Genomic DNA, 25418 nt, shown 5'->3' with positions numbered 1-25418 from the left:
AGGAAGTTAGGGTTTTGGTAGACTTTGGGCATGGAATGTGGATAGAGTTGCAGCCCAACCTAAAGTGGATACTATAGCCCAAGTTGAAGTTGGAGTTGGATTTGGTTGTAGAATGCTGACTGCTGAGGCCCCATTCCTATTGCATTGGTAATCCATCTATGTATGGGCTTTGGATCCCTTAAAAAAGGAGACAGCGTCCACTTACTTACTACTGGGTAATCCGCTCGTGTCCCTGCTTCCAATACAATACTTAGATTAGAAGTCCACATTTTTTTTTTTTTTTTTACTTTACACAACAACGTGCCACAAGCTAGCTACAGATCAAATGTCTTTTGCAGCTTAATATTAGGCAAGTGTTTTTCAATAATGTCTAAACTTATCAAATTACACAAAAAGGATAAGATTAAAGAGGTTGAAGGAAAAAAAAATATAACGTCATTATCAAAGGGTCAGACATAACATAACTCAAGGCTATGGCTACTCAACTGCATATCTGCACAAGCCTTAAAGCAAACCTCTTTTGCTTTTCTCAAAAGAGATCAAACAAAATCCATGTATTTTCATAAAGAAAAAAGTTATACAAAAGAAAACATATAAGGAGTGCTGCGTTATGCTCCAGCAGCGCACTGCAAGTATGCATATATAATATTTAATTTTGTCAATCTGTTAAAGAAGCTCGAAAACAGGGTAAAGAGTTTTCTTTTGGGATTTAAAGAATTTTAATAAGTTTGGATAACTAGTAGACTTGCACTATAATCAATAGCACTAATAAAAAAGTCAAAACAAAGAATGGCAGTTCCATCACTGCACAAAAGCCAAAACTTGTAATGAATCATCATAGCTTTGATTTTCCATTGCAAACTCAAACCAACTACGACTTCAACACCAAATATTGAAAACTGCTAGAATCTCAAACACCCAGACTCAAAATCAACAAACAAGTAAACTTCAAAAATGGGGATTGTTGGCTTGCTCGGTGTGGTGCTATTATTGGGGAATTTATGTGCAGAGTCCAAGTACATGGTTTATAACACTTCTTCAGGAATAGATGCTGGGAAAATCAATGTTCATCTGGTTCCGCACACCCATGATGATGTTGGTTGGTTAAAAACCGTTGATCAGTACTATGTTGGCTCCAACAATTCTATCCAGGTTGCTCTTTCTTCTTCCACTGTCCATTTCTCTCGTAGAGATGGATGTTCCTTTTTATAATTCTTCTTCTTTTTTTGTGTTTTTTTTTTTTTTTTTTTTTTTTTTGTAGGGGGCTTGTGTGCAGAATGAACTGGATTCTATAGTGCCTGCCCTGTTGGCTGACAAAAACCGGAAATTCATTTATGTTGAACAGGCAAGAATATAGGTCTCTTGTTTCTGCTTTTTTGATCATCAATTATGTGGTGTTCGGTTTCGAAAGCATGTAAGGAAAATAAATGAAATCTCAAATTTTCTGGGTGTCTGGCTGTCTTTAGTATGAATTTTTTCCTCAAGCCCAGCCCCCAATTCATATTCCTCGTCTAAATCGCTGCGTCAAACAAATTTGGTGGCTTTGCCCAATTCTACTAGCAAGAGATGTGTGGTTGTAACATAATATTTGACCATTTTTCTTTTTGTTATTTTATATTTTTCTCTGTAGTATATATCATGTTTATGATCATCTTATTTGATTTATGCAGGCATTTTTTCAGCGATGGTGGAGAGATCAGAGTGAGCTAATTCAGAGTATAGTCAAGAAACTTGTCAGCTCGGGTCAACTAGAGTTCATGTAATACGTGACCTTAATCCTTTTCTAACCCCTTCCCGAAAAAACAAGTAAAAAAAAAAAAAAGAAAGAAAAAGGAGCTTAATTTGCAAATAGCAATGGTTGCCCCTTTAGTTGCATGTTTAAACACCAGTTCTTTCCTATCATTTCCCACTTACGAGTTTGTACATTCCCTAATTCTCCTCCTCTGCTTCTTCCAGAAATGGAGGCATGTGCATGCATGATGAGGCAGTACCACATTACATAGACATGATTGATCAGACAACTCTTGGACATCGATTCATTAAAGAGGAGTTTGGTGTCACTCCAAGAATTGGATGGCAAATTGATCCTTTTGGACATTCTGCGGTACAGGCTTACTTATTGGGAGCAGAAGTAAGTCTATCTGTAACTTATGCTTCTACCTTGCTTCCTCAATTTAGTGTTTTTTACTTTCAAGCTGTGTAATTTAGATAGAATTGTGTTACTGTCTTTGTAGGTTGGATTTGACTCATTTTTCTTCGGCCGCATAGACTACCAAGACAGGATTAAGCGAAAAAAAGAAAAGAGTCTCGAAGTTATTTGGCGGGGTTCTAAGAGCCTGGGCTCATCTGCTCAGGTAAACAGCATTGTTTGGTTTGGTTTTATTTGGTGCATACATGATTAGCCTTGGATATCACTATCAACTTTATGATTATAGTGTTGCATTTACTGATTTGTTTACCATTCAAAATGTGGCTGGGAGGTATATCATTATATGTTATTCTTCAGTTAGTGCTCACTTGAACTTCGTTGTGTTGCAGATTTTTGCTGGGGCATTCCCACAAAATTATGAACCTCCACGAGGTTTCTACTTTGAAGTTAATGATGATTCCCCTATTGTTCAAGTAAGCTCTGTAAAATGATGTTACTTTAGGCAGTCTCTTGAGTATGTAATTGGTTCTAGTGTAAATTTGGTTCCATCTGATGTAGGATGATATCAATTTGTTTGATTACAATGTTCAAGACAGAGTGAATGACTTTGTTGCTGCTGCAATAGCACAGGTAAATGAAATTAAATTGCCATGTGAGGAATTTTCTATCTTGGTTCCCTTCCTGTCTCTTTGTTGGAAATTTGGCTCTGTATGAAACTCTCTTAAGTTCTTTGCTTTTGCTTCTTGTGCTATTTGGTCTTAATATTCATCAGTATCTTCTCCTTTATTAAAATATATGCTCTTTTGTTTCTTCTTTTTTTATTAAATATGATACTGTTGAAATAATAGGTGGAAAGTACCTGCTTTAGCAAAGTTCTTGCTATTAGTTATAATGTTAAAGATAATCATTATTCAGTATGACCTCACTTAGAAGAAGTTCCAATCTTGTATCTACCAAAGTAGTGGTTGCACCACAAAGTTGGGTTGTGCAATAAAAAGTATCTTTTGCCATTTTCTGGAAGAAGTATCCTTATCCATTCAAAACTAAACAGTATTCAATATATTCTTCCTGATTTACTAGTCTTCCACAGAATGTTTGGTGTATTCTTAAGATATTTGAAAACCATGTTATCAATTAACTTCAAGAATTCCTATCTTTAATTTAATTGTCCTTATCATTCCTCAAAGTAAGTCTTCATTTGGTACTCATTGTAAAAGCTGTTATTTCATTGCAGGCAAACATAACTAGAACAAATCACATAATTTGGACCATGGGAACAGATTTTAAGTATCAGTATGCACTCACTTGGTTCCGGAACATGGACAAGCTTATTCACTATGTGAATAAGGTGTGTTCATCTCTAGTTTCTTTCGTTTTTCTGGTGACTGGATTTTAGTCATGCATTACATCAAGGTTTTTTATTCTCTCTGGATTTCATATTGTTAATCAGAACCATTGGCTTTAAGTGGTTTTGAATGAATGCTTGCAGGATGGACGTGTGAATGCTCTCTACTCTACTCCATCCATATATACTGATGCTAAATATGCTATGAGCAAATCTTGGCCGCTCAAAACTGATGACTACTTTCCGTGAGTTAATTGCTTGAGCATCTCTAAATCTTAGTTCTCACACTTGGTCTTGTCTAAGAAATTAAAGTGTATTTCTTACCAGTTACGCAGATCGTGCAAATGCTTACTGGACAGGATACTTTACAAGTAGACCAGCTCTAAAACTCTATGTTAGAACAATGAGTGGCTACTATTTGGTACTGTTCTTTATCCATTTTAATATGCTATAGTTAAAAGTTCAATTAATCCTTTTCATTTACACTTATAGTTCATATTTGTGAATATATGATCAGGCTGCACGGCAACTTGAATTTTTCAAAGGGAGAAGTGATTCAGGGCCCAATACAGACTCATTGGCAGATGCTTTGGCTATTGCTCAACATCATGATGCTGTTACAGGTACAGAGAAGCAGCACGTGGCCAATGATTATGCAAAAAGACTGTCAATAGGTTACGCTGAGGTGCAGATTTGACCCTTACAATTTTGCTTGGATGCTTGTCCCTTTTCACTTTGGTCAAAAGTCATCAACTTGTTTGTTATCTTTCTGCAGGCTGAGAAGGTTGTTGCATCATCGCTTGCTTGCTTGGCTGATTCAAACTCATTCATTGGATGTGGGGACTCAACCACCAATTTCCAGCAGGTACAACGTCATGGCTGATGAAATTATGATGTGAAATTTAGCTAAGGGACTTTGACATTTGAGATGTGTCTTCTTATCCCCCTTTTCTTTGATCTCTTTCCAGTGTCCTCTTCTGAATATAACTTACTGTCCTGCATCAGAAACTGACCTGTCTGATGGAAAGAAGTTGGTAAGGAGGACATTTCAATCTGTCTTCTGTTCTTTGATCTCATAAATAATTCTTAGACATTTATCAAATTTTAATTTCTTCTTATTTACAGATTGTTGTGGTCTACAATTCTTTGGGGTGGAAGAGAGAGGATGTAATACGTTTTCCTGTGAGTACTCACTCCTCTTGTAGTACATTTCTGTTTGCCTTGAACTCCTCTTATTTTTTTTTTAAATAATATTTTGTTGATACATGTTGGCTATTTTTGAAACTTTGCTTTCAAAGATTTCTTGTGCAATGCTTCAAACCTATGTTGCTTCAATCCTTTATTTTTCCTGCTGTACCTGTATTGGACATCTCAAAGTGTACATGGGTATGAGTGTAAGGAAAAAACTTGCAAAAAATTGAACATATCTGTGTTGGAGATTGACCCATATCCAACATTCATGACTGAGTTTGAGCAGCATAGCTTCTAATGTAGGCAATTATATGTCTAAAATCATTTGCTAACAATTCAGCCAGAGTTTTTATTTGGTGTGCACCTTATTGAATTAGGTGATCAGGGTGAACCAAGGAATATCTTAGTGAGTTCTCAATTCGACTATCAGGCTTCCTTGCTGTAAGGAAATCACGTTTGTTTATCTTGTTTGCTGTAGGTTGTTAATGAAGATGTAATTGTTCATGACTCTGAGGGAAGAAAAATTGAATCACAGCTTGTTCCAACAGTTGATGCTTATGTGGACCTTAGGAACTATTATGTTAGGGCATACTTAGGTAGCAACCCAAATGCTGTACCTAAGTATTGGCTTGCATTCACAGTATCTGTACCACCTCTTGGCTTCAGCACTTATATCATCTCTACTTCCAAAAGGACAGGTTTATTCGTGAAGCTGCTGTACTGATTGAAATTAATCTTATCTAGTTGAGCAAGTATGGGCGATTTCCTTGATTATCAAATGCAAATCAATTTTTGCAATCTGTTTTTATGTTTGATTTCAGGAGCTGGATCGACCAAATCAGCTATATATAAATTTCAGAGGGATGAAAGATCTGCTGTTGAAGTTGGTGAAGGAAATTTAAAGCTTACTTTTGCTGTGCCTCAAGCGAACCTGATAAATTATATCAACAGCAGAAACTTGGTGAGTCATATATCATTAATTCTGCTTATTTGATGTTTCATGTTCCTTCTTCAAGCATTTATTATGTTGGTTCCTTTTCAACTGTGATTACATATGACTATATGAGGCAGTTGCAATTGTTGCATCAGTATTGCTGTTATTGTATATTGCTTCCTTACTTTTCTGCTATGACCGAGTGAGGAATATGAGGCTAAAACTCTGTCTGGCTAATGCTTTTATTGGAAACTTTTGAAGGTCAAGGAATCAGTGGAACAATCATTTAGTTTTTACACTGGATATAATGGATCTCTTGACAAAGAGCCACAGGTATAGATATGTTAGATAGAATTTCCTCATGCGTGTACAAAGTAGCATTTTATATTCTCTTATTTCAGCTGTTGCATGCTTGGGAATTTAAGTAAATTACTAGATTTCCTTTGTGAGTTGTTCTCTTATAAACTTTGGTGCTTTTACAAGAACTCTGGGGCATATATCTTCCGTCCAAATGGCACATATCTCATAAAACCTGAACAGGTATGTAAGTTTTCTTAAAAAATGCTTTTGTTCAAACACATAATTACCTTAACTGTAAACTAAGTCGTCTTGTTAAGTCGCAGGCCTCTTTGACTGTTATTCAAGGACCATTAATACATGAGGTGCATCAACAGATCAATCCGTGGATATTTCAGGTGTCGTGCCTTTACTAATGTTTGTTTTCTGTGGGTGTAATGTTTTTCTCTGTAGAATTCTGTCTTCTACTGAACTAATATTTAACCAGATGCATTGTAGGGTGAACTTAAAAGGTAATGGATATGAATATAAGTATAGAATAGCATGTCAATTGTTCAAAAATGAATCTTACTAAAATGTAACATTTTAATCAATGGAGGGTATATTCTGTAATGGGTACTGGTTTGCTTGCTCTTGGAGCTTAAGGAAATTGTTCAGGACTGTAGTTTTTCACCTCCAAATGATGAGTTTGTACTTTCTTGTATCTCTTTATTGGGTTAAATATGTGGTTCACTCTCATATGTATCTTCTAAGTTGTTAAGGTGTTTGTTAGAAATGTTTTTCAATTTTTCTGTTTCAGTTATGCATGAATATATGGCATATCAGAAATGAAAAAATAAGTAGAAAATGTGCAGGCAATTTGTCACTAGCCCTGCCTTGGCTGTTGTATTAGATGAATTTTGCAGATCAATGCTTTACGCTGATGGATGAAACTAACAGAAGCAATGAAAAGTTAGAAGTAGAGCTCTTTCTCATTTTTGTGATTTTTTGTTGTATTTTGTTCCAATCTAAACAGATATCTAATCCGCTGTTTGACATCTCTTATCTCCAATCTAAACAGATATCTAATCCGCAGTTTGATATCTCTTATCTTTAGTAAAGATTACAGCTATCTTACTGACAAAATGTATGCAGACTACTAGACTTTACAAGGAGAAAGAGCATGTTGAAGTTGAGTTCATTGTAAGTTTATCAAATTGCCCTCTCAACCCTTTGTTGCCATATAATGGTCTTGCATATTTGATTCTTAGTGACTGTTTTTCTTTGTTCTTCCAATTCTTTGTTTTCCTATACATTTTACTTTTATTCTCACAGTTTTATATGCATAAGCACAACATGTGGGGTTGTATACATTAATGCCATCTGAATCTCAGGTTGGGCCTGTTCCAATTGATGATGGATTTGGCAAAGAAGTTGTAACTCAGATTACTACTTCTCTGGATAACAGTAAAACATTCTACACGGATTCTAATGGACGTGATTTTATCAAACGGGTATGTTGAATGTATGCTGCGGTGTTCAGCCCTAAATCTTATTTGTTTGAGTATCATATTGATGGTCAGAATGGTTGTTACCATGAAGCTTAATCCAGAATGGGCTTTGTCCTCATGTTTCCAACATAGATAGTACAAGAAATATCTCACATTAATTTATTTGCATTAAGCGATAACAAACTGAAACACTTCTTTGAATTCATTCTTGTTAACTAGTTATTCTTAGCATTAACGAACTATGGACTTCCCTTGCTTGCAGATTCGTGATTTTAGGACAGACTGGGACCTGGAAGTAAACCAACCATTTGCTGGAAACTATTACCCGGCATGTTCTTTCCATGAGTAACTTTGTTCCTGAAGACTAGTTTATCCTTTTCGAAAATTGATGTTAATGAATGACACTTTTTTGACTTATAGCATTTTTATCCATTCAGATTAATTTAGGAATTTACATTCAAGATAGTGAGAAAGAATTTTCAGTATTGGTAGATCGATCTATTGGAGGATCTAGCATAGTGGATGGACAAATAGAGTTGATGCTCCACAGGTTTGTCGTCCTTTGCTTAGTTTTCAGTAACTCTTATACTACCTTGAACGTTTTACTTTGTGAATATTGAAGCTCCCAAAGCAATACATAAAAGGTGTGGGTTTCTATGGCATGGCCAAGGCTAAGGGTTTAACTCTTGCATGCAAGATAGTTGGGCAGAATTATGATTTTAGATTTCTATTGCAATTTAGGAGGCTGCTACTTGATGACTCCAGAGGTGTTGCAGAGGCTCTAAATGAAACGGTCTGCGTTCGTGATGATTGCAGAGGACTAGCTGTAAGTAAATGTCATCTGGATCCTGTGAGTAGGAATTCACATTTTCCTTTATCAGGTTGGATCTAGAGTTGCGTTTCAAGACCCTTGGTGATGGTTTACCTAATTCTCAACAGTTAGTAGACAAATAGTTGAAATGAAGTTAGTTTCACTCATTGCTGACTAACCTTGGCTTTTGATCTAAGGGTTAATAACTTGGTCGTATGTATAAAATCTCTGGAACTTTTTTTTTTTTAAAATCCTTAAATGTAATTTTGTCTTCAAATTGTACTTTTTCTGACAATTAGCATATGTTTCTATATCTCCAAAACTCTTCCAGGTTCAAGGAAAATTTTATTACAGAATTGACCCCCTAGGAGAAGGTGCCAAGTGGCGTCGTTCTTTTGGCCAACAGATATACTCACCCCTCCTGTTAGCATTTGCAGAAGAGGTTTCTTTCTTTTTCTTTGTTTTTTTCTTTCACATTTATTCAGGAATTAGGGATTTGTTTCTGACTAGCAAATTTCTCTTGGCAGGATGGAGATAACTGGATGAGTTCTCATATACCGACATTCTCAGGGATTGATGACTCCTACACTTTACCTGATAATATTGCTGTTATAACTCTTCAGGTAGATATTGTTTCCATAAATGGGAAAGGGAAACGTATCATTATCCATTATTTTGTTATACTTTTATTTTAATGAGATTAAGGCAAGGGATGATAACCTTTCGCTGAGTTTACAACCTAATTTTCTTGCTGCAAAAATCTCTAGTTATGTAGTAAATTATGACATGCAAGCTGCTTGGCATTTCCCTTTCCTTTCTAACTATTATTCTCCCTATACAGGAGCTTGATGATGGAAAAACTCTGCTTAGATTGGCACATTTGTTCGAGGTTAGCCTTTCATACTTCACTTAAATCATCTTGTACATGTTTTGAGAAAATTTTTACCCATGATTTGCCTTTAAATCATTGGCTCCCCTTTTGAATCTCAAAGGAAAAGGGATTGGTTTTCACACTTGAGGAAAAGTGCTACCATACATTCAGTTAATTAAAGTAACATATGTTATGGTGGCTTGTCTGTCCTAAGCCAGGCAATTCTCCAAACATAGCTTTAACATGTTCTTGAAATTCTAAAATTGTTATTTTTACTGTAAATAGTCTTGAAGGTGAGCCAACCTGGTAACAGTGCAGAAAAAACCCTGCATACTTTTATATTTTATTTATCCTTTTTCCTTTTCCATAACAAAGTAGTTTTAATAACCAACTATATAATTTGTAGTTTTCTGGCCTTGATTTCTTTTTTTTTTTTGTTTGTTTTGGCATTTGAATTACACGAAGATTGGAGAGAACAGTGTTCTTTCAGTAGTGACTAGTGTGGAACTGAAGAAGCTATTTCCAGGCAAGAAGGTACAGGCAACGAATTTTCTAGGCTCTAGCTTGGTTTTTTTTATTTTTTGGGAAACCATTTAAAGTAATATCTCACGGCGTTGCTTTCATGCTTTCTTTAGATTGCCAAGGTGACAGAGGTGAGCTTATCTGCGAATCAAGAAAGAGAAGAAATGGAGAAGAAGAGACTTGTTTGGAAAGTAGAAGGGTCTTCCGGAGAAAATCCCAAGGTGGTAAGAGGTGGACCTCTTGATCCAAAAAAACTGGTGGTGGAGCTTGCTCCAATGGAAATTCGTACCTTTTTCATCCAATTTGATCACACTTCCTTCAAGAGAATATTTGATGCTTAAGTGGCTGCAAAAATGCTGGACGGCATTTTGTTATTAAAGAAGGCGTCGTTTGTTGCTACCTTTGTAATCCATGCATTCTGATTAATCCTCTGTTGCTGCACTTAATCACTTGGTTTGCTTCTGAACTGAGAGCTAATTTTGTATAATCTGCTAACTCTTCTGGCACTGTGACTGTGTGAATGCTCCCCGCAGATGTTTGTAAATGAGAAAGTTTTCTCCTTTACTGACTCTGTCATGGCCGCATAGGATTCTGATGCACTAAAACTCAAGTCAGTCTAAAATAAAATGCTGTTGTTTGCAAATCTTAATTGTTCCTTTAGATTTAGAAGCCAAACTTGCTATAGCAAACAGAAGATCCAGTCCAGTTATGTCTACATCACACTTTCACATTTGCTAGATCCAGAAAGGCAGCAGCATGCATGAGCATGAGCCCAAGTGATCACAAAAACTCAAAAACGAAGTACTGCATGTCTTTTGCATAAAGGTGGCACTATTGATTTCTAAAGGGAAAAAGAAACATGAGGATAGTGAATATATCTAATAAATTCATCTCGTCTTTCATGACCCAAGAAAAAAACAAAGAAGGGGGGGGGGGGGGGGGGGAGAAGGAAGGGATATTAGGAGGAATAAACAAAGCCAACGAGGGTATTGCAGTAATTAATGGAGAATCTAAATTCGGTCAATGTGCGGCAGATTCTCTCTTTCTCTCTCTATAACAATGCGTGAAAAGCCGCAAAGGCTGAAACGCTAAGGCCATCGCAAAACAACACTCGGAAACGAAGCTTTGCAAAATTTCATGTCCATCTTGCCCTCACAAGCTCAAGGTTCCAAAGCGTCGTCATCTCAATATCTCTCTCAAAACCATAATTCCAATCATGGCAACTACCAAACCTCTCCTCCTCCAATCTCCTTTGGATCTCTCCACATCTCTGATCCTCCTCTTCCCTTTCCTCTCTCCAATTTCCCTCCAGGTATTTCCTCCGTAATTATCCTTCAATACAATATTCGTTCTTCCATTTATTTCTTCTGGTTCATCCAATCCTAGTCTGGGTTTAATTTTTTTTGGTTATTTCCGTGTTGTACTGGTTTGTAATAAAAGCTTGTCTTGGAATCTGAAATTCCTAATCCTAAAATTTGCATTGTTTTTTTATGGCAGGCCCGTTGGCTTCCGTTGCACATGGTTCAGCTGGATCCTCCAAAGAGGTTAGTTTCATATTAATGCTCTTGGATGCCATTTTTTTTGCCCTCCCAAAGACTGTTTCCTTCATAAAAAAAGGGTAAATAGTAAACCTTTACAACTGTTTCATATGCATTCTTGTCTACTATCAGGAAACTCAACAGAAAACACTGGAATCGAAGATACATGATGTTTAAGATGTAAAAGTTTATCTTTTCATTGGTAATAAGTTAAACTAACCTTCTTTCCTCTTTGCCTTAGGTGAGTGAAGTAGACACGCCAAATGGCAACAGAACTTCACTACACGATAACAGGGGGACAAATTCCCAATCTAGAGGGAAAAAGTCCGTAGGCATGGTTTCTAATCGAAATCATCAGGGTACTGGGCCTCGTGGAAGTACTTCACATTCGGCAGGAAGAAGAGCCCAGATGATGAATGCTAATCACTTGCTGAATTTTCATTATGACCCTATTGCTCTATCTCGTCCGCAACCACGGGGACCACCTCCAAGGAGGCAGCGGAAGATAAAGCCTTATAACAAAGATTTATTCCTTCAGGCAAATTACAAGTTTGTTATGTTGGATACCGGAAGTTATATGCCTGAATCCATGGATCCAGATAAGATGTTACTGTGGGAGGATATTATTTGTGTGAGGTATTCTACCCCATTTCCAGTGCAGTGTCCAATTTGTTTGGAATGTCCTCAATGCCCGCAAATAACCTCATGTGGACATGTTTTTTGCTTCCCATGTATTCTGCAATACTTGTTAATGGGTCAGGACGATCACAAAGGTGAGAACTTCAAAAGGTGCCCTTTATGTTTTGTGATGGTATCCCAGAAGGATTTGTACACCATCTACATTGAGAATGTTAGGCAATACTATGTCGGTGATACTATAGAGTTTATGCTTCTAACAAGACAAAAAGATTCATTTGTTCCATATCAGAAAAATAAAAAGGAGACAAGTACCATGCAGTGTGGTGGCAAGGTCATTTATGATCCCTTTTCAAAGTTTACATTTACTTCAGATGTTTGTCTGTCAGTCAGACAAGCAATGTCAGAATTGGACAGCTGGTTGGCTAGAGCAGATGCAGGGCTTGTTGATGATTTGGAGAAGCTTCCATATGTTTGTGCTGCAATGGAACAATTACAACAGAGGAAGAAGTATTGGAATGAGCACCGAGCCTCTAATAGCAATAAAGCCATCTTAAACACTATTTGTAAAGTGGAGCCCCATGGACTTACGACAAATGCTTTCAAGGCTAATGGTAATACACATGGTTTTGAAGGGGGAACACTATCATCTGGGGCTAATGAGCACAATATGTGTCTCTGTAACTCAGCAACAGACATTTCAAATGGAGGGAGTGGTTTGGATCAATGTACTGTTGGTACTGAATCACTAGAAGCCCAAGACACATTTTTGTATTCATCATATGAAGAAAGCAAGAACTTGCAAGAGCACTTAGGTGGCTCTAGAGATGCAAAGGGCAATGATTTTTACAATTTCTACCAGGTGTTTATATTTTAAGATGGTTTTACGTCTAGTTTCTCCTTTTTTTTTTTTGCAATTTTATATTGGCTGGGAAAGGGAAGAACTATTTCAGTTTTGAATTGTGGCAATTTTGCTGTTGAATGAAGTAGGAAATGACTTTTTATGGTCCTTTTTGAATGAAGTACAGTATATTAAAGTTATTTTGCTATTTGAGAGATTTACTGCCCTCATTCCTAGCATGATTTGGCTTGCTTAGGTTTATTTATTTCTATGATGTTCCTTCTTGATAGCTTAAGCATTTGCATCTTCTGATACTAATGATAATGAATGACTGTAAGATTCTTAACTGTTAAATATTTTCCTTTTGTAGTTTCTTATCTTTCACTTGTGTTTATTTCAGGCAGTTGATGGGCAGCACATCATTCTTCATCCTTTAAATGTGAAGTGTCTGCTACACCATTATGGAAGCTATGATTCATTTCCACACAGGTTTGATGGAAACTGTGATTTATTGTTCACCATGTGTATTAAGATATGGGACAATGAAATTCAAAAGTGTATGAAATCATTGACTAGGAAATGGAAATAAAAAAGGAGCATTTTTAAAAGTACTATTTCTTGGTATCATCTATTTTTGGTGGATTGCATGCTAATAAGACTTGTATAACTCTGGGCCTTTCCTCTCTGTCATGTGTGTGTATGTGCTTCATCCAAAATGGTTAAAAAAGGTGCTTTAATACATTTTGTTTTCGATGGCCAGTGTGTTTCAAGTTGTTCTTTTTAATTAGAACTTATTAATTGCAGAATAAGTGGAAGGATTTTAGAGTTGGAAACCGTCACTCAGTCGGAGGCAGTAAGGAGGCGCTATCAATATTTAAGTCATTTTTCCTTAACGACTACTTTTCAGGTATGATTTTATCTCTGTGTGTTCTGTTTCCATATCTTGCTTTGTCTGTCATTTTTAAAGGAATTAGCCTTCTGTTTCAGCTTTGTGAAATCGATTTGAGTGGAGTTCTTCCTCCTGATGCTTTGCTTCCATTTATGGATGAAATCCAGAAGCGTGACAAACAGAGGAAGCAGCTGGCTAGAAAGGTACCATTACATCTAAACCATCATTTTAATACACTTCCCATGTTCAAGCTTAATGTTATTTGGTGGAATCCAATTGTATTAGGTTATACCATCAGTTCCCTGATTTAATATATAACCGCAACATTTTTTCATATGTCATTATGGTGTTTAGCAAAGCCATTTATGTTTGGAGTCAAAAGGGGGTTGTTTTAATGGTCAAAGGGTTGTCATTATGTGTTATCATAAATTCATAATAGATTGTAGTTAAAGGTTTTTCTTTTAACAGTTGTGCCATTTTGTTGAGAAAATGTAAATTGAGCTTCTCCATGTTTTTAGAATCATATGTTATTCTTATTTATAGGAGCGGAAGGAGAAAATCAAAGCTGAGATTGCGGCTGTGCAGTTTACTCCCATGATAACCAGTTTTGTGCGGTCTTCTTATGATGATTCCCCTACATTCTCTATGGGTGACTTTGAAGGTAATACTGTGTTTAATTAGGTCTAATATCTTGCATTTGGTCTTATCAGTATGCCTTGCATTTTATTTTGGAGTTTTTCTCATGTTTGATCTGTCCGGGCCCAGCAATATTATGAGAAACTTGTATTCTGTTGAAATGGTTTTCTCATTAAGCTGGTGGGTTCTAGATTTGGTATATTAAAAGGTTGTTCTAGTTGGTCTTTGATTTGCTACTTAAAGTTTGCAATGCATGAACATATCATAACCATATATTAATGTTCAGTGTTCTCTTACATCAGCCCTTGTAAGTTCAACTGTGAGATCATCAAGTCCCCCAGTTGCTGGGGAGAGAAAACTGTTCTCAAACGTTACAAGGCTTGGTTTTGCTGCCGGGTATGATTCTCCTTCACTGAAATTTGAGGATGGAAATACTGTGCATTACAATGAGGTGGCTATTGATTCCACAGGCGTAGCAGGTAAATTTTTGGTGCTAATATTTAATGTTGTTTGTCCTACTTTGTACTTTGAAAAGGATATGATCCAAGTTTCCTCTTTCTCAAGTTCTGCAGATCTTATTATGTTTTTTAATAAATCTTTGTCTCTAACACCTAAGCCCTAGGTTAAACTTGTACTTTTTCTGTTTATGCAGGCTCAAGAAATTCAGGCACACCTTCATTTGCCAATGTAATAACTAGAGCTAAGGCTGTTGAAACTTGGGAGACGCCTGAGATGAATGAGATGGGGAAGAAAGGAAAGAAATCAAGTCGGCTTCTTTTGTCAACAGCTGGTGGTCGACGCTATTGATGTCTTGGCCTGAACTCAAACACAACTTTACTTTGTTTAGCTTCATAACCAAAAAAAAAAAGAAAAAAAAAACTTTGTTTAGCATCCATCTCATATTTGTAAATTACCATGACTGGCTTTAAGTAATATTGGAAGAATAAATTGTTAACATTGCCTTTTTATGTAAGTAGATGGTGCAGTTCCTCTTCTTCAACAGCTCTAGCATATTGCTATCAGCTTTTTCCTTTGCCTTGCCTTCCAAAGAGTCCACATGACCACTTGGAAAACAAAGTTCCCCGAGTTGAGAAAATCAAATGAATCAACATATGTGGACAATTGTTAAAAGAATTTTCTTGACTCTTAGGGAAAAAAAAAACTTAAAAAGCTGTTGACCTATTTTTTATCGAACATGTGGATGTCCTGTCGTGTCAGGATCTACTACCCACGTGCAGTGCTTATGCATAAGAGGAAGTATTTATGCCGCCATTTTGGCGCTCAGATTGATTCCTAATGAAGCCATACAGACCAACCATTACACTCAAAAACCTGGCTTCCCTTGCACCCTCTAAACCTTCAAGCTCGCTCCAAGATGTCCAAACATTCATCGACGCTCGAAGCATCAAAACGGGCTTTGATCGAAAGACATGCCGCTCCAACTTTATGGTTGAAAACTTCCTCAGAAAGGGTAACATGTCAGAGGCCCGTCAACTGTTTGACCAAATGCCCAACAGGAACACTGTCTCTACAAACTTGATGATTTCCGGATATATAAAATCAGGCGATCTTTTAAGAGCTAGACAAATTTTTGATACCATGCTTGATCGAACTGCGGTTTCATGGACCATTTTGATTGGTGCCTACTCGCAGAAGAATCAGTTCCGCGAAGCATTTAAGCTTTTCGCAGAGATGCGAAGACGTGATACGGAGCCTGATTATGTGACTTTTGCTACTCTTTTATCAGGTTGCAATGATGCCGAGGTGGACAAGGAATTGATTCAAGTTCATGCTTGCCTTCTTAAGTTGGGGTACCAGTCCAGTCTCATAATCTGCAATTCATTGGTTGATTCTTATTGCAAAACTAATCACCTTGATTTTGCCTGTCGGGTTTTTATTGACATGCGTGAAAGAGATTCTGTTTCTTTTAATGCATTGATCACTGGCTTCGCAAAAGATGGTCTAAATGAAGACGCAATAACCCTCTTTCTGGAGATGCAAAATTTAGGTTTCAAGCCTTCTGATTTCACCTTTTCTGGAGTTTTAAGTGCCGCTATTAGATTAAACGACTTGGCCTTTGGGCAACAAATTCATGGTTTTTTGGTGAAGACTGGGTTTGTTTGGAATGTCTTTGTGGGGAATGCATTGCTTGATTTCTACTCTAAGCATGATCGTTTAGTTGAAGCTAGGAAATTTTTTGATGACATGCCCGACTTGGATGGCATTTCTTACAATGTGATAATCACATGCCATGCATGGTTTGGACAACATGAAGAAGCTATTAGACTTTTCCGTGAATTACAGTTTACTCACTTTAATCGGAGGCAATTCCCATTTGCAACCATGTTGAGTATAGCAGCAAATGCACTAGACCTGCAAATGGGGCAGCAAATCCATTCCCTGGCTATTGTGACAACAGCTGATTCAGAACTTCTGGTTGGGAATTCTTTAGTTGACATGTACGCAAAATGTGGCAGATTTGAAGAAGCTGAAAAGATATTCAGGAGTCTGGCTAAGAGAAGCACAGTTCCATGGACAGCCCTTATCTCAGGTTATGTTCAGAAAGAATTCTATGAGGAAGGCCTGAATCTGTTCAATGAGATGCACAAAGCTGGTGTTAGACCAGATCAGGCTACTTTTGCTAGCATCTTAAAAGCATCTGCAAATTTGGCTTCACTATCACTGGGGAAACAGCTTCATTCATTTGTAATCAGATCAGGTTTCATGTCAAATGTTTTTTCAGGAAGTGCACTTCTGGATATGTATGCAAAATGTGGTTCCATAAAAGATGCGATTCAACTTTTTCAGGACATGCCTGAAAGGAATATAGTCTCTTGGAATGCCTTGATCTCAGCCCATGCTCAAAACGGTGATGGTGAAGCCACCCTTGACTCATTTGAAAAGATGGTTCAGTCAGGTTTCCAGCCAGATTCTGTTAGCTTCCTCAGTGTTTTATCTGCTTGCAGCCATTGTGGGCTTGTTCAAGAAGGGTTAAGATATTTCAGATCCATGACTCAAATCTATAACCTTGTTCCAAAGAAAGAACACTATGCATCTATGGTTGATATGTTATGCCGGAGTGGACGGTTTAACCAAGCTGAGAAGTTGATAGCTGATATGCCATTTGATCCTGATGAGATTATGTGGTCTTCAGTTCTAAATTCCTGTAGGATTCATAAGAATCAAGAATTGGCTAGGAAAGCAGCAGACCAGCTTTTCAGAATGGAGATGCTTAGAGATGCTGCTGCTTATGTCAGCATGTCTAATATCTATGCAGCGGCTGGCCAGTGGGAGAATGTGGGGAAGGTAAAGAAGGCAATGAGGGAGCGTGGAATTAGAAAGGTTCCAGCATATAGCTGGGTTGAAATAAGACACAAGGTTCATGTGTTCTCAGCAAATGATATGTTACATCCTCAAATGGAGGAAATCCGGAAAAAGATTGACATGTTTTCAATACAGATGGAAAAGGAAGGTTACAAGCCTGATACAAGTTGTGCTCTTCATGATGTTGACGAGAAAATCAAAATTGAGTCTCTTAAGTACCACAGTGAGCGGCTAGCAATTGCATATGCGCTGATGAGTACGTCTGAAGGGTCACCAATACTGGTGATGAAGAACTTACGGGCATGTACAGACTGCCATGCCGCAATCAAGGTAATCTCAAAGATTGTTAGAAGGGAAATCACAGTGAGGGATTCAAGCAGGTTCCACCATTTTAAGGATGGCATCTGCTCTTGTGGGGATTATTGGTAGTTTATAGAGGGGTTATGGCCTTGTCGATTGGCTTGATGTTACCTCTTTATTAGATATATGACTTTGGCGGGCTCATAGTGTAGGCTAGGGAACGATTGTATTCATTTGATAATTATTTTGAGAAGGTAAATATGTAATGATATCACAGCTATTCCCGAGTTTATTCATCCTGCGGTAAAACTTATCTCGCACCGAGTGACTAATTATGTGGGGCTTTTCACAAGTGTTTTTGTTAACGTGGGCATTTCAATATTGCTGGTTACAGATAAAGTGTCATTTAAGAAACCAGAAGTGAAAACAGAGCAAAAGGAGTCGCTGACATTGAGACTTAACACTGATTCGAGCCAACTTTACAGCCTGCGTGGTGTAATCTAAGAAGGCATTGGCCAGTAAAGAAATGATTATAAGCAACATCATTGAACTAGGAATTTGCACATGAAAACTGGAAATAAATTGGAAGAAGAGAACGAGCCACTTCACAATTGAGGCATTTTTTAGCCCAAAGTTTCTACAAGTTCACAGCAAAATTATTGTATTACAGGGTTGCAAAAACAGTAAATATCTTGAAGCCGGTACTCTTGCAACCTCAAGGCGACTTTGGACATGAAGAATTATTGACAGGCGAACTAGTCGTTGAAGAATTATTCACTGGTCTTGCCTGCCTCATGTTGGATTTAGTAAACCAAGTTGTATAAAGAAATTGTTTGTGAGGCCCCACATGGTTGCATATTAGCCTAAGCTTCTGTCTCTCCCTCATCCATCTCAACACTATCTTCATGTGCCTCTTGCTTGTAAGTCCTCTCAATCCAACCTCCTGCAAACATTTTTACATCAATAAAACCTTTAATTCAAAGGCTGCCACATTCTTTGGTACCCCCCAAAAAAAAGCTATCACAGTCACAGCCTCACAGGCAAGTATCACGATGATACAAGAGTGTTAAGTTATAACTATTTTAATACTTATGCACAAACATCTAATATTCAAATATTACAAGGTAAAACTCTGTTAAAAGACGATATAATGCATTGAATTAACACATAAGAGAAACACCTTTCACCCAGAAAGGAGTCAGAAAGATGAAATAACGACGAAATTGCGACGGTCCTTACTTGGCTCTTGGCTTAATTCAATGTGAAAATAGAACATAAAGATATATATATATATTTATTTATTTATATACTCCATAAAACTGAGCAAACAAACTCGATTAAAACGTTATACTAGTAGGTAACATAATGACTTGCTGTTGTGTGTGAATTTCAAAGATGACTACAAGAGAACAGACCTTGAGCCTTTCCCAAGTATCACCAATTGTGAGGGGGCCATGCTCCTTGAGAATGTCAAAGATAACTCTGGTTATTGTCTGCGTTTGCTCTGGTGGCGTTTTCAGCTCGATTGGCTTCATTTTTGGCTTGGGTTTCGTCGAAAAGTACCGAATCATACTCCCAAACATCTTGCCTCTCTCTGCCCCGCCGAATTTGCAGTTGATGAACAGAGTTTTATTTCTTTCAACTAAAATATAAAGAAAAAAAGGCAAAAGTTTAGTCAGAGAAAGAACAGAAAGGAGAACAGGAAAAAGCGAGTAAAAGAATGAAGGCTAACCTCCTTTCACACTGCTAATTGATTGTCGATAATTGGAAGGACAAGTTAAAAAGAAAGAAAGAAGAGGAAATGGGCTGTTGGGTTGCAGAGAGGAGTAAACTTTCCAAGAGCTCCATGGCTGTTTTTTTTTATATACCCTTTTGCCCTTATTCTTGCTGGGCTTTACTATTTTACTAGTTCTCTTTTGGGCCAATAGGTCAATGGCTCACATTAGTCCATTAGAGATGATTTTGCTTCTTCTTGGTCGTTTTATGCTTCATGTATGCAAAGATAGAACAGATCAACAAACTGTTTTGTTTCTTCTCGGTTACTTCTTCATTGGAAGTTTATAATAATGGCGTGAAAATTGAAGATAAGAAACCAAGCTTATGCTCTTTAATAAGAAAAAAAAACTGCAGTAAAAATTCTCAATTGAAAGAATGGGTACAGGCAGCAGTGATCAATGGTTTGATAATTGTAACGAGTTTATGAATCTAAATGTCTGGAGAGAATTGAGATGGAATAAACGGCAATTTTTTTTTCAATAAATTCATAAAGAATATCTAGCAACATGACAAATGGTAAATCATCCATCACTGGCAATATATGCCCCTACATTTATAGCGTACATCATACCAATTAAATATCTATATCCTAAATTGCTTCATTTTTGTGTAGCAGCAAGAGCCGCACGGGTCTAAAATCATTAAATCAAATGAATTAGGATCAAGAATATGGATTGCATGGCACATTTCTGATCAATTGGCAGAACCGTTTGCACAGCCACATTGATCTAATTCGGGGAGATCATTTTCAAAGAATGATGAATGAAGAGCCCTGACACACTGCTCCGCTTCATTGTCATGTACAATCAATGATATGTTAACCTAAGAAGTAAAACAGAAGCCGTTAGTCACATGGGTACAGAAGTAACGCAATTACTATGCCTTCCCTCCCCAAACACCTCTATATCGTATAAAAATGGGAGTCTAAAAGCACAGATTTTAAGGAAATTTTTGCATTCTGATCTGGGATAGAGAGTGGCAGCCCAGTGGTACTAAATATCTAGTTTGATATTTCATATAAAGATGGGTCACATGGAATGGTGCTTTGATAAAGTCCTCTGAAAGAAATATTGCAAAAAAAAAAAAAAAAGATATATTTTCATCAAGCAGACGAAGTGGCAGCTCCAGGGCAGTAAACATATGTAAAGGTCACTTTTAATGATGTTTGCAAGCCCAAGCTAGGGCTCTGATGCCAAAGAGAGCAATGGAGCATTAGTAATTAAATATCAACCATGCAAATACAAACTGAAAGAAAAAAGTTGTGGAGAGACCTTAGATGCACCCTGAGAGATCATTTGAACATTAACTCCATTGGTCCTAAGAACATGGAATGCCTGTCACCACATTCAATTATCAATAAATACCAAAAAAAAAAAAATCATAAACAAGATTGACACCCAATGGCAGTGATTTGACAGTATATTATCTGAAGCCAGAGAAAACAGACACATGGAAACAAAGACTTCCTACAAATACAAGAAATAATCAGCAAAGACCCCCTGGAACTTGCAGTAAAGACAAGCTCCATGTTTGCTTACTCTGAATCTATTTAAATCAAACTAGAAGACTATTAAAAAGTTTTGAGCTTCTTTGTAAGCAATATGACAGAAGATGACAGGACAGGAGTACCTTCTCCAGTACAAGTGAGGATCTCTGGACATTCCCAATGAGAGAAATGATGGATCTGTGCTGAAGCAGATTGACAACGGCAATTTTTTCAAGTTCTTCTACAACATGGTCAAGTTCCTGTCAAGAGAAAATATACAAAAAGTGTAAATGATTCAGAATCATTCTGCAGATCAAGTATAAAATTTTTTGCATTATAATATCAATTAAAGCATGAAGTATGGCATCATACGCTTGCCTGCTGAATTAACTCTCTGCTCCAAAGTTTTGAAGGATCCAAAGTCAAGGAAATACTGACTTCACTAGTAGCTACAACATCCACTGAGATGCCTAACTCTTCAAAGATCGAAAATACCTGCACAGATAAAAAGATACAAATCAATTGCACAATAGAAAAACCAAATGGACAAAGAGCATTAAAATTAAGAATGGCTTTCCAACCTTCGCAAGAAAGCCAAATTGACCAAGCATGCGTGTGCTGACAATATCCAACATGGTGACATTCCTTTTCAAAACAATGCTGGTGAGTACTGCCTGCAATTAGGAAAAAAATGATTAAAGCAGTTCAGATTTCATTAAAGAACACAAGCAAGCAATCAACTGCAACAAACCTTACTCATATCTCTATTCCTGGTGATGAGAGTTCCTGGAGCATTAGGATTATAAGAATTTTTAACCCTAACAGGAATATCACCCTCTCTAGCTGGTCTCATGGATTGTGGATGCAGAACCTGAAGAAGGGCATGACGACCATCCAAATTCACTCAGTTAGCCATGCTTCGATCAATTAAATGATAATTGCACTACCTCCAAGAATAGAAAAAAAAAGCAAAGACACACACAGATGTATGTATGTGTTGTTCACCAGAACTTGATAGTTACTAACAAAAAAAAAAGAGGAAAACAAAAGCAGCATATTAATATAAGTACCTGAGCACCAAAGTAAGCAAGTTCAGCTGCCTCTTCAAATGTCAGATATGGGACAGGTTCTGCACGTGGATATATGTTAGGATCACAGGTCAAAACACCATCAACATCTTTCCATACCTGTAATGAACCAAATAATACTGTTATACTTTGTTCAAGAATAAAAAAGGTACATTAACTGGAAACAGGGTATAAACTTGTGTGAGTATTTGTTTTTGCTACAACTTTTGGTCCACAGTACAGTTGCACATATAGATGCTTGTTGAATATGAAAAAGATGGTATCCATCCCAACAAAAGGATAAGAAAGAAAAGGGCACTGGCTATCCTCGTGCATCAGCAGATATATGACTTATACACGTTCAGACCTTGAACACATGCACTGACCTGAATTTCTCGCAACCCCAATGCTTTTCCGATGGTTGTGGCTGTCAAATCACTACCACCCCTACCTAAAGTAGTAATCGCACAAGATCTCCAGCCCTACAATCAGAAGTTAACAAGATAAAAAGCGTTACCTAAAGACCCCCCCCCCCCAACGAAATTCTTGTTTAAGAATGAAATCATTTCGATAAGATATTAGCAGCTGTTATACCTTTCCAAGGAAACCAGTAACAATCGGGATTGCAGGATCACTGATCCAATCATCAGTTAATCTTTTTGCAACAGCTGGGTAAGTTACTTCCAGAATATCCGCATTGGTGAAGTCATCAGTGGTAATGAAACCAATTTCAAAGGCATCATACTGCAAAACAGGACTGACTTATAGTTTGCACTCCTTATGATGGCAGTTATGAGGAAATGCAGAGAATACATTACCATGCATAAATGTGATTAAAATAAAGCATGGAGAAGTCAAGTGTCCTAATCAATGCTAATTTGTATTCTGAACCACAAAGAAATTCAACTTTAGAGTTAGGAAACATACTTCTGGGAATGCTTTCCAAAGTAGTTTTCTTTATGAAGGTTAAATAATTGGTTAAATTACCCACAAATTCCAGATACGTGAAAAAAGAAGACAAAAAACATACTTGACGGGCCTTAACACCGATTTTAGTCAAATATGCTGCAAAAATCCTCGTAGACATGCACTCCCCAAATGAAACTAAATAGTCTTTCGTTCGTAATGTTAACTCTTTCATCATAGCAATTCCCTTTAAGAGCTGCTCCAATTCTGCTAGGTGCCCTGAAAAGGGTTTTTCATGAAAAGAAGAAAAACAGAAACCATCGTAAGTAAGTCTAAACTAAAAGAACAGAAGAAGAGACATCAATGTGAAACTGAACGAAGCAAAAAGTTTCTTGATGTTAAAAATAAAGAAGAATTGATCTCAACTCAAGAGCAGATTATAAACTCACCATCAATAATCGGCCTGTCCACTCCAAGCTCATCAGCCGTCCTGGGCATTAAAATTGAAGATAAGAGATATCAACTTTATATCAGAACCCCTTATCTTTACAACCAAAAAGCACGACTGCAAAAAAAAAAAAAAAAGGAAATTCTTTCCCTTGCTCTTACCTTTGATGCAGCTCTTTTATAAATCTCAACTCTTCAATAGTATCTACATTAGTGACACCACAGCTAACAGCCTTTTCACCAGCCTAATCATCAAACCAAAAACCAACTTCTTTGTAAACCCTTGTAGTTGTACAGTCCAAGAGATTAATGGATAAAAAAATAATAATAAAATCCAAATTAAAAAAAGAATATTACCAGCAAAAGCTTATTGGTTGTCTTTCCCATAGCAGAAAGAACAATGACTGGCCTTTCATTGGGGAAACTAAGTATAAGGTCAGCAACCTCTCTCATTCGCTCAGCAGAAGCCACTGACGATCCACCGAACTTCATTACACACGTCAATTGATTCTCTGCTTCTCTGAAACCTGCTTTCTCAATCTCATTCCTTTCAATCACATCCACATCCCCTCCTTGGCAACTAACTTTAAAGACTCTACTGTTACAACATTGTCTTAGAGTCCTACATAAGTTAGAAGAATTTGCAGACCAAAATGCAGCAAAATGAAGCTGACTTGGCAATGCCGATTGGAACTGTAAAGAACTTTGCTTCGGAAACGAATGAGACGGTGGCGTTTTCACACCAGAAAATTGCAACGAAGCTGCCATCATACTCAACGGATCCCGCTAACTAGTTATTTCGACGAATAATGAACCAAAAATATAAATTCTCCAAAGATCTGATTACAAAACCATAGAAAACAAAAACAGTGTGAAAGCAAAGAAAAAATGAAAAAAGAAAAAGTTTCCATTTTGGCATCCATTTCAGGCTGAGAAACAGAAATGAGAAAACTACAACATTTAAGAAAAAAAAAAAAAAGAGAGAAAAAATGCATACCTTTGGATTTGGGTCTCAAAAAATGGAAAAGAAAAAGAGGATTTTTTATTCAGAGATTTGAGAGGAAATAGCGAAGAAGGAGGAGAAGAACGGGAGAGAGCAAAGACCGCCGCCTCCCCCCTCCGTTTGATCACAGCAATATAAAGCGACGTAAGTTTTTTTTTTTCTTTGTCGGAACCCTTCCCGGTCCCCCCCTCCCCCCTGTTTTGGTTCTTAATGCAAATGGATGGTCAAGATTTGCAATCTCAGGTACTTTAATTTGATCTTACGGCAATGGGGCAACCTGTTGGACCGTGGCGCATTGATTTTGAAAGTGACTTCTTTTCTTAAAATTAAATAAAATAAATGGGGTTTAGAAAGTTGAAGCCGATGCGGACCAATGTGTCGCCGGTTGCGAACTGCTGCTGGGCGCACGTAGATTCGCACCTATGGCTGCCGTTTACTTAGACTAGTATTGCTGATTTGACGCCCCCTATTTCCACATCCTTCTTTTGTCTTTTTCTTCTTCACAAACCAATAACGAAAGAAAAGAGAAAACACGTTTCTCTTTCATTATCTTTTTAAAAAATTACGAAACTTTCATTAATTCAACAACAAACAAGTAATTGAGCTTTAAGTCAGTATCCAACACCATTCTACGTTAATTCAACTCTCAAATTGTAATACCTTAGCTAAAATAATAATTGGGTTAGATTAATACTAAAACTCATAAATTTATTAACACATTATTTAATAAAAAAAATTAAAGTATTAGATGAAAGAAAATCTATCTATGGTGAAACAGAAAAAAAATAAAATTCTTCTTCATCTTCTTTAGGGTTAGAAAATATAAAAAATCAAATTAGAGATTCATAATCAGAGGCTACAATTAAGTTAATCTCTTAAAGTTGAGTACATGCCTTCTTTTTATTTGAAAAGAAATATCAAGTTGATTGCTATTACTTGGAGTTGAAATTTTGAGAGAA

The 25418-nt window shown here is 37.0% G+C and overlaps 5 protein-coding genes across 10 annotated transcripts; 3 read left to right on the top strand and 2 right to left on the bottom strand.

The window, feature by feature from the left end:
* Positions 1-837: 837 nt before the first annotated feature.
* LOC111292936 (putative alpha-mannosidase At5g13980) lies at positions 838-10253 on the top strand. 2 transcript variants are annotated; one of them, XM_089767163.1, is made up of 29 exons: positions 838-1152; positions 1262-1345; positions 1671-1759; positions 1957-2131; positions 2235-2354; positions 2539-2622; positions 2708-2779; positions 3384-3497; positions 3639-3739; positions 3822-3915; positions 4012-4179; positions 4270-4359; positions 4463-4528; positions 4620-4676; positions 5164-5383; positions 5507-5646; positions 5881-5952; positions 6103-6159; positions 6243-6314; positions 7051-7098; positions 7290-7409; positions 7669-7734; positions 7844-7956; positions 8148-8232; positions 8549-8659; positions 8745-8840; positions 9059-9106; positions 9554-9622; positions 9724-10253. In XM_089767163.1, exons 1-29 carry the CDS (start codon positions 955-957, stop codon positions 9949-9951), a joined length of 3057 nt encoding a protein of 1018 aa, XP_089623289.1. In that variant the 5' UTR covers positions 838-954; the 3' UTR covers positions 9952-10253. The 2 variants fall into 2 exon arrangements, 1 of the variants encoding a protein (XP_089623289.1); XR_016345945.1 differs by lacking the exons at positions 8745-8840; positions 9059-9106; positions 9554-9622; positions 9724-10253 and adding an exon at positions 8346-8430 and having other exon boundaries at positions 8148-8256.
* A 439-nt stretch (positions 10254-10692) lies between these two features.
* LOC111292931 (uncharacterized) lies at positions 10693-15123 on the top strand. 2 transcript variants are annotated; one of them, XR_016345946.1, is made up of 9 exons: positions 10693-10922; positions 11108-11154; positions 11390-12646; positions 13026-13114; positions 13430-13532; positions 13613-13717; positions 14058-14175; positions 14437-14629; positions 14803-15007. XR_016345946.1 is itself a non-coding variant. In XM_022885575.2 (9 exons), exons 1-9 carry the CDS (start codon positions 10748-10750, stop codon positions 14955-14957), a joined length of 2226 nt encoding a protein of 741 aa, XP_022741310.2. In that variant the 5' UTR covers positions 10693-10747; the 3' UTR covers positions 14958-15123. The 2 variants fall into 2 exon arrangements, 1 of the variants encoding a protein (XP_022741310.2); XM_022885575.2 differs by having other exon boundaries at positions 14453-14629; positions 14803-15123.
* Positions 15124-15133: 10 nt separating this feature from the next.
* On the top strand, positions 15134-18066 carry LOC149516656 (Pentatricopeptide repeat (PPR) superfamily protein). The gene has a single exon (XM_089767164.1). It carries the CDS (start codon positions 15447-15449, stop codon positions 17901-17903), a length of 2457 nt encoding a protein of 818 aa, XP_089623290.1. The 5' UTR covers positions 15134-15446; the 3' UTR covers positions 17904-18066.
* A 290-nt stretch (positions 18067-18356) lies between these two features.
* On the bottom strand, positions 18357-19642 carry LOC111292935 (uncharacterized). The gene is made up of 3 exons (XM_022885587.2): positions 19507-19642; positions 19190-19416; positions 18357-18717 (listed from the first exon to the last, which is right to left on the bottom strand). The coding sequence occupies exons 2-3, from the start codon at positions 19355-19357 to the stop codon at positions 18490-18492; spliced, it is 396 nt and encodes a 131-aa protein (XP_022741322.1). The 5' UTR covers positions 19358-19416; positions 19507-19642; the 3' UTR covers positions 18357-18489.
* Positions 19643-20003: 361 nt separating this feature from the next.
* LOC111292933 (aspartokinase 2, chloroplastic-like) lies at positions 20004-24898 on the bottom strand. Of its 4 annotated transcripts, none has more exons than XM_022885583.2 (14): positions 24454-24898; positions 23814-24295; positions 23619-23701; positions 23459-23499; positions 23134-23288; positions 22698-22847; positions 22490-22585; positions 22107-22223; positions 21788-21907; positions 21618-21710; positions 21409-21531; positions 21180-21296; positions 20822-20884; positions 20004-20372 (listed from the first exon to the last, which is right to left on the bottom strand). In XM_022885583.2, the coding sequence occupies exons 2-14, from the start codon at positions 24225-24227 to the stop codon at positions 20244-20246; spliced, it is 1701 nt and encodes a 566-aa protein (XP_022741318.2). In that variant the 5' UTR covers positions 24228-24295; positions 24454-24898; the 3' UTR covers positions 20004-20243. The 4 variants fall into 4 exon arrangements, with proteins under 4 accessions (XP_022741318.2, XP_022741319.2, XP_089623293.1 ...); XM_022885584.2 differs by having other exon boundaries at positions 21415-21531; positions 24454-24685; XM_089767167.1 differs by lacking the exon at positions 20822-20884 and having other exon boundaries at positions 24454-24685.
* Positions 24899-25418: the final 520 nt, after the last annotated feature.

This window comes from Durio zibethinus, chromosome 10 (assembly GCF_047325235.1).
Source record: "Durio zibethinus cultivar Kanyao isolate XHJ-2024 chromosome 10, ASM4732523v1, whole genome shotgun sequence".
NCBI lineage: Eukaryota > Viridiplantae > Streptophyta > Magnoliopsida > Malvales > Malvaceae > Durio > Durio zibethinus.
Note: the sequence above shows the minus strand (reverse complement) of the source record. Positions and strands in the feature narration are given on the sequence as shown.

Bases quoted from the DNA above. Each gene is read 5' to 3' on its own strand.
- LOC111292931 (XM_022885575.2), top strand. From the start codon at position 10,748: ATGTCCATCTTGCCCTCACAAGCTCAAGGTTCCAAAGCGTCGTCATCT. The intron at 13,115-13,429 runs GTTTGATGGAAA...TATTAATTGCAG, and splicing joins TATGATTCATTTCCACACAG to AATAAGTGGAAGGATTTTAG. The intron at 13,533-13,612 runs GTATGATTTTAT...CTTCTGTTTCAG, and splicing joins CCTTAACGACTACTTTTCAG to CTTTGTGAAATCGATTTGAG.
- LOC111292936 (XM_089767163.1), top strand. From the start codon at position 955: ATGGGGATTGTTGGCTTGCTCGGTGTGGTGCTATTATTGGGGAATTTA. The intron at 4,529-4,619 runs GTAAGGAGGACA...TCTTATTTACAG, and splicing joins TGTCTGATGGAAAGAAGTTG to ATTGTTGTGGTCTACAATTC. The intron at 5,384-5,506 runs GTTTATTCGTGA...GTTTGATTTCAG, and splicing joins CTCTACTTCCAAAAGGACAG to GAGCTGGATCGACCAAATCA.
- LOC111292935 (XM_022885587.2), bottom strand. From the start codon at position 19,357: ATGTTTGGGAGTATGATTCGGTACTTTTCGACGAAACCCAAGCCAAAA. The intron at 18,718-19,189 runs GTCTGTTCTCTT...AAATGTTTGCAG, and splicing joins ATACTTGGGAAAGGCTCAAG to GAGGTTGGATTGAGAGGACT.
- LOC111292933 (XM_022885583.2), bottom strand. From the start codon at position 24,227: ATGATGGCAGCTTCGTTGCAATTTTCTGGTGTGAAAACGCCACCGTCT. The intron at 23,289-23,458 runs GTGAGTTTATAA...AACCCTTTTCAG, and splicing joins GGACAGGCCGATTATTGATG to GGCACCTAGCAGAATTGGAG. The intron at 22,586-22,697 runs GTATAACAGCTG...TTCTGATTGTAG, and splicing joins TTACTGGTTTCCTTGGAAAG to GGCTGGAGATCTTGTGCGAT.
- LOC149516656 (XM_089767164.1), top strand. From the start codon at position 15,447: ATGAAGCCATACAGACCAACCATTACACTCAAAAACCTGGCTTCCCTT.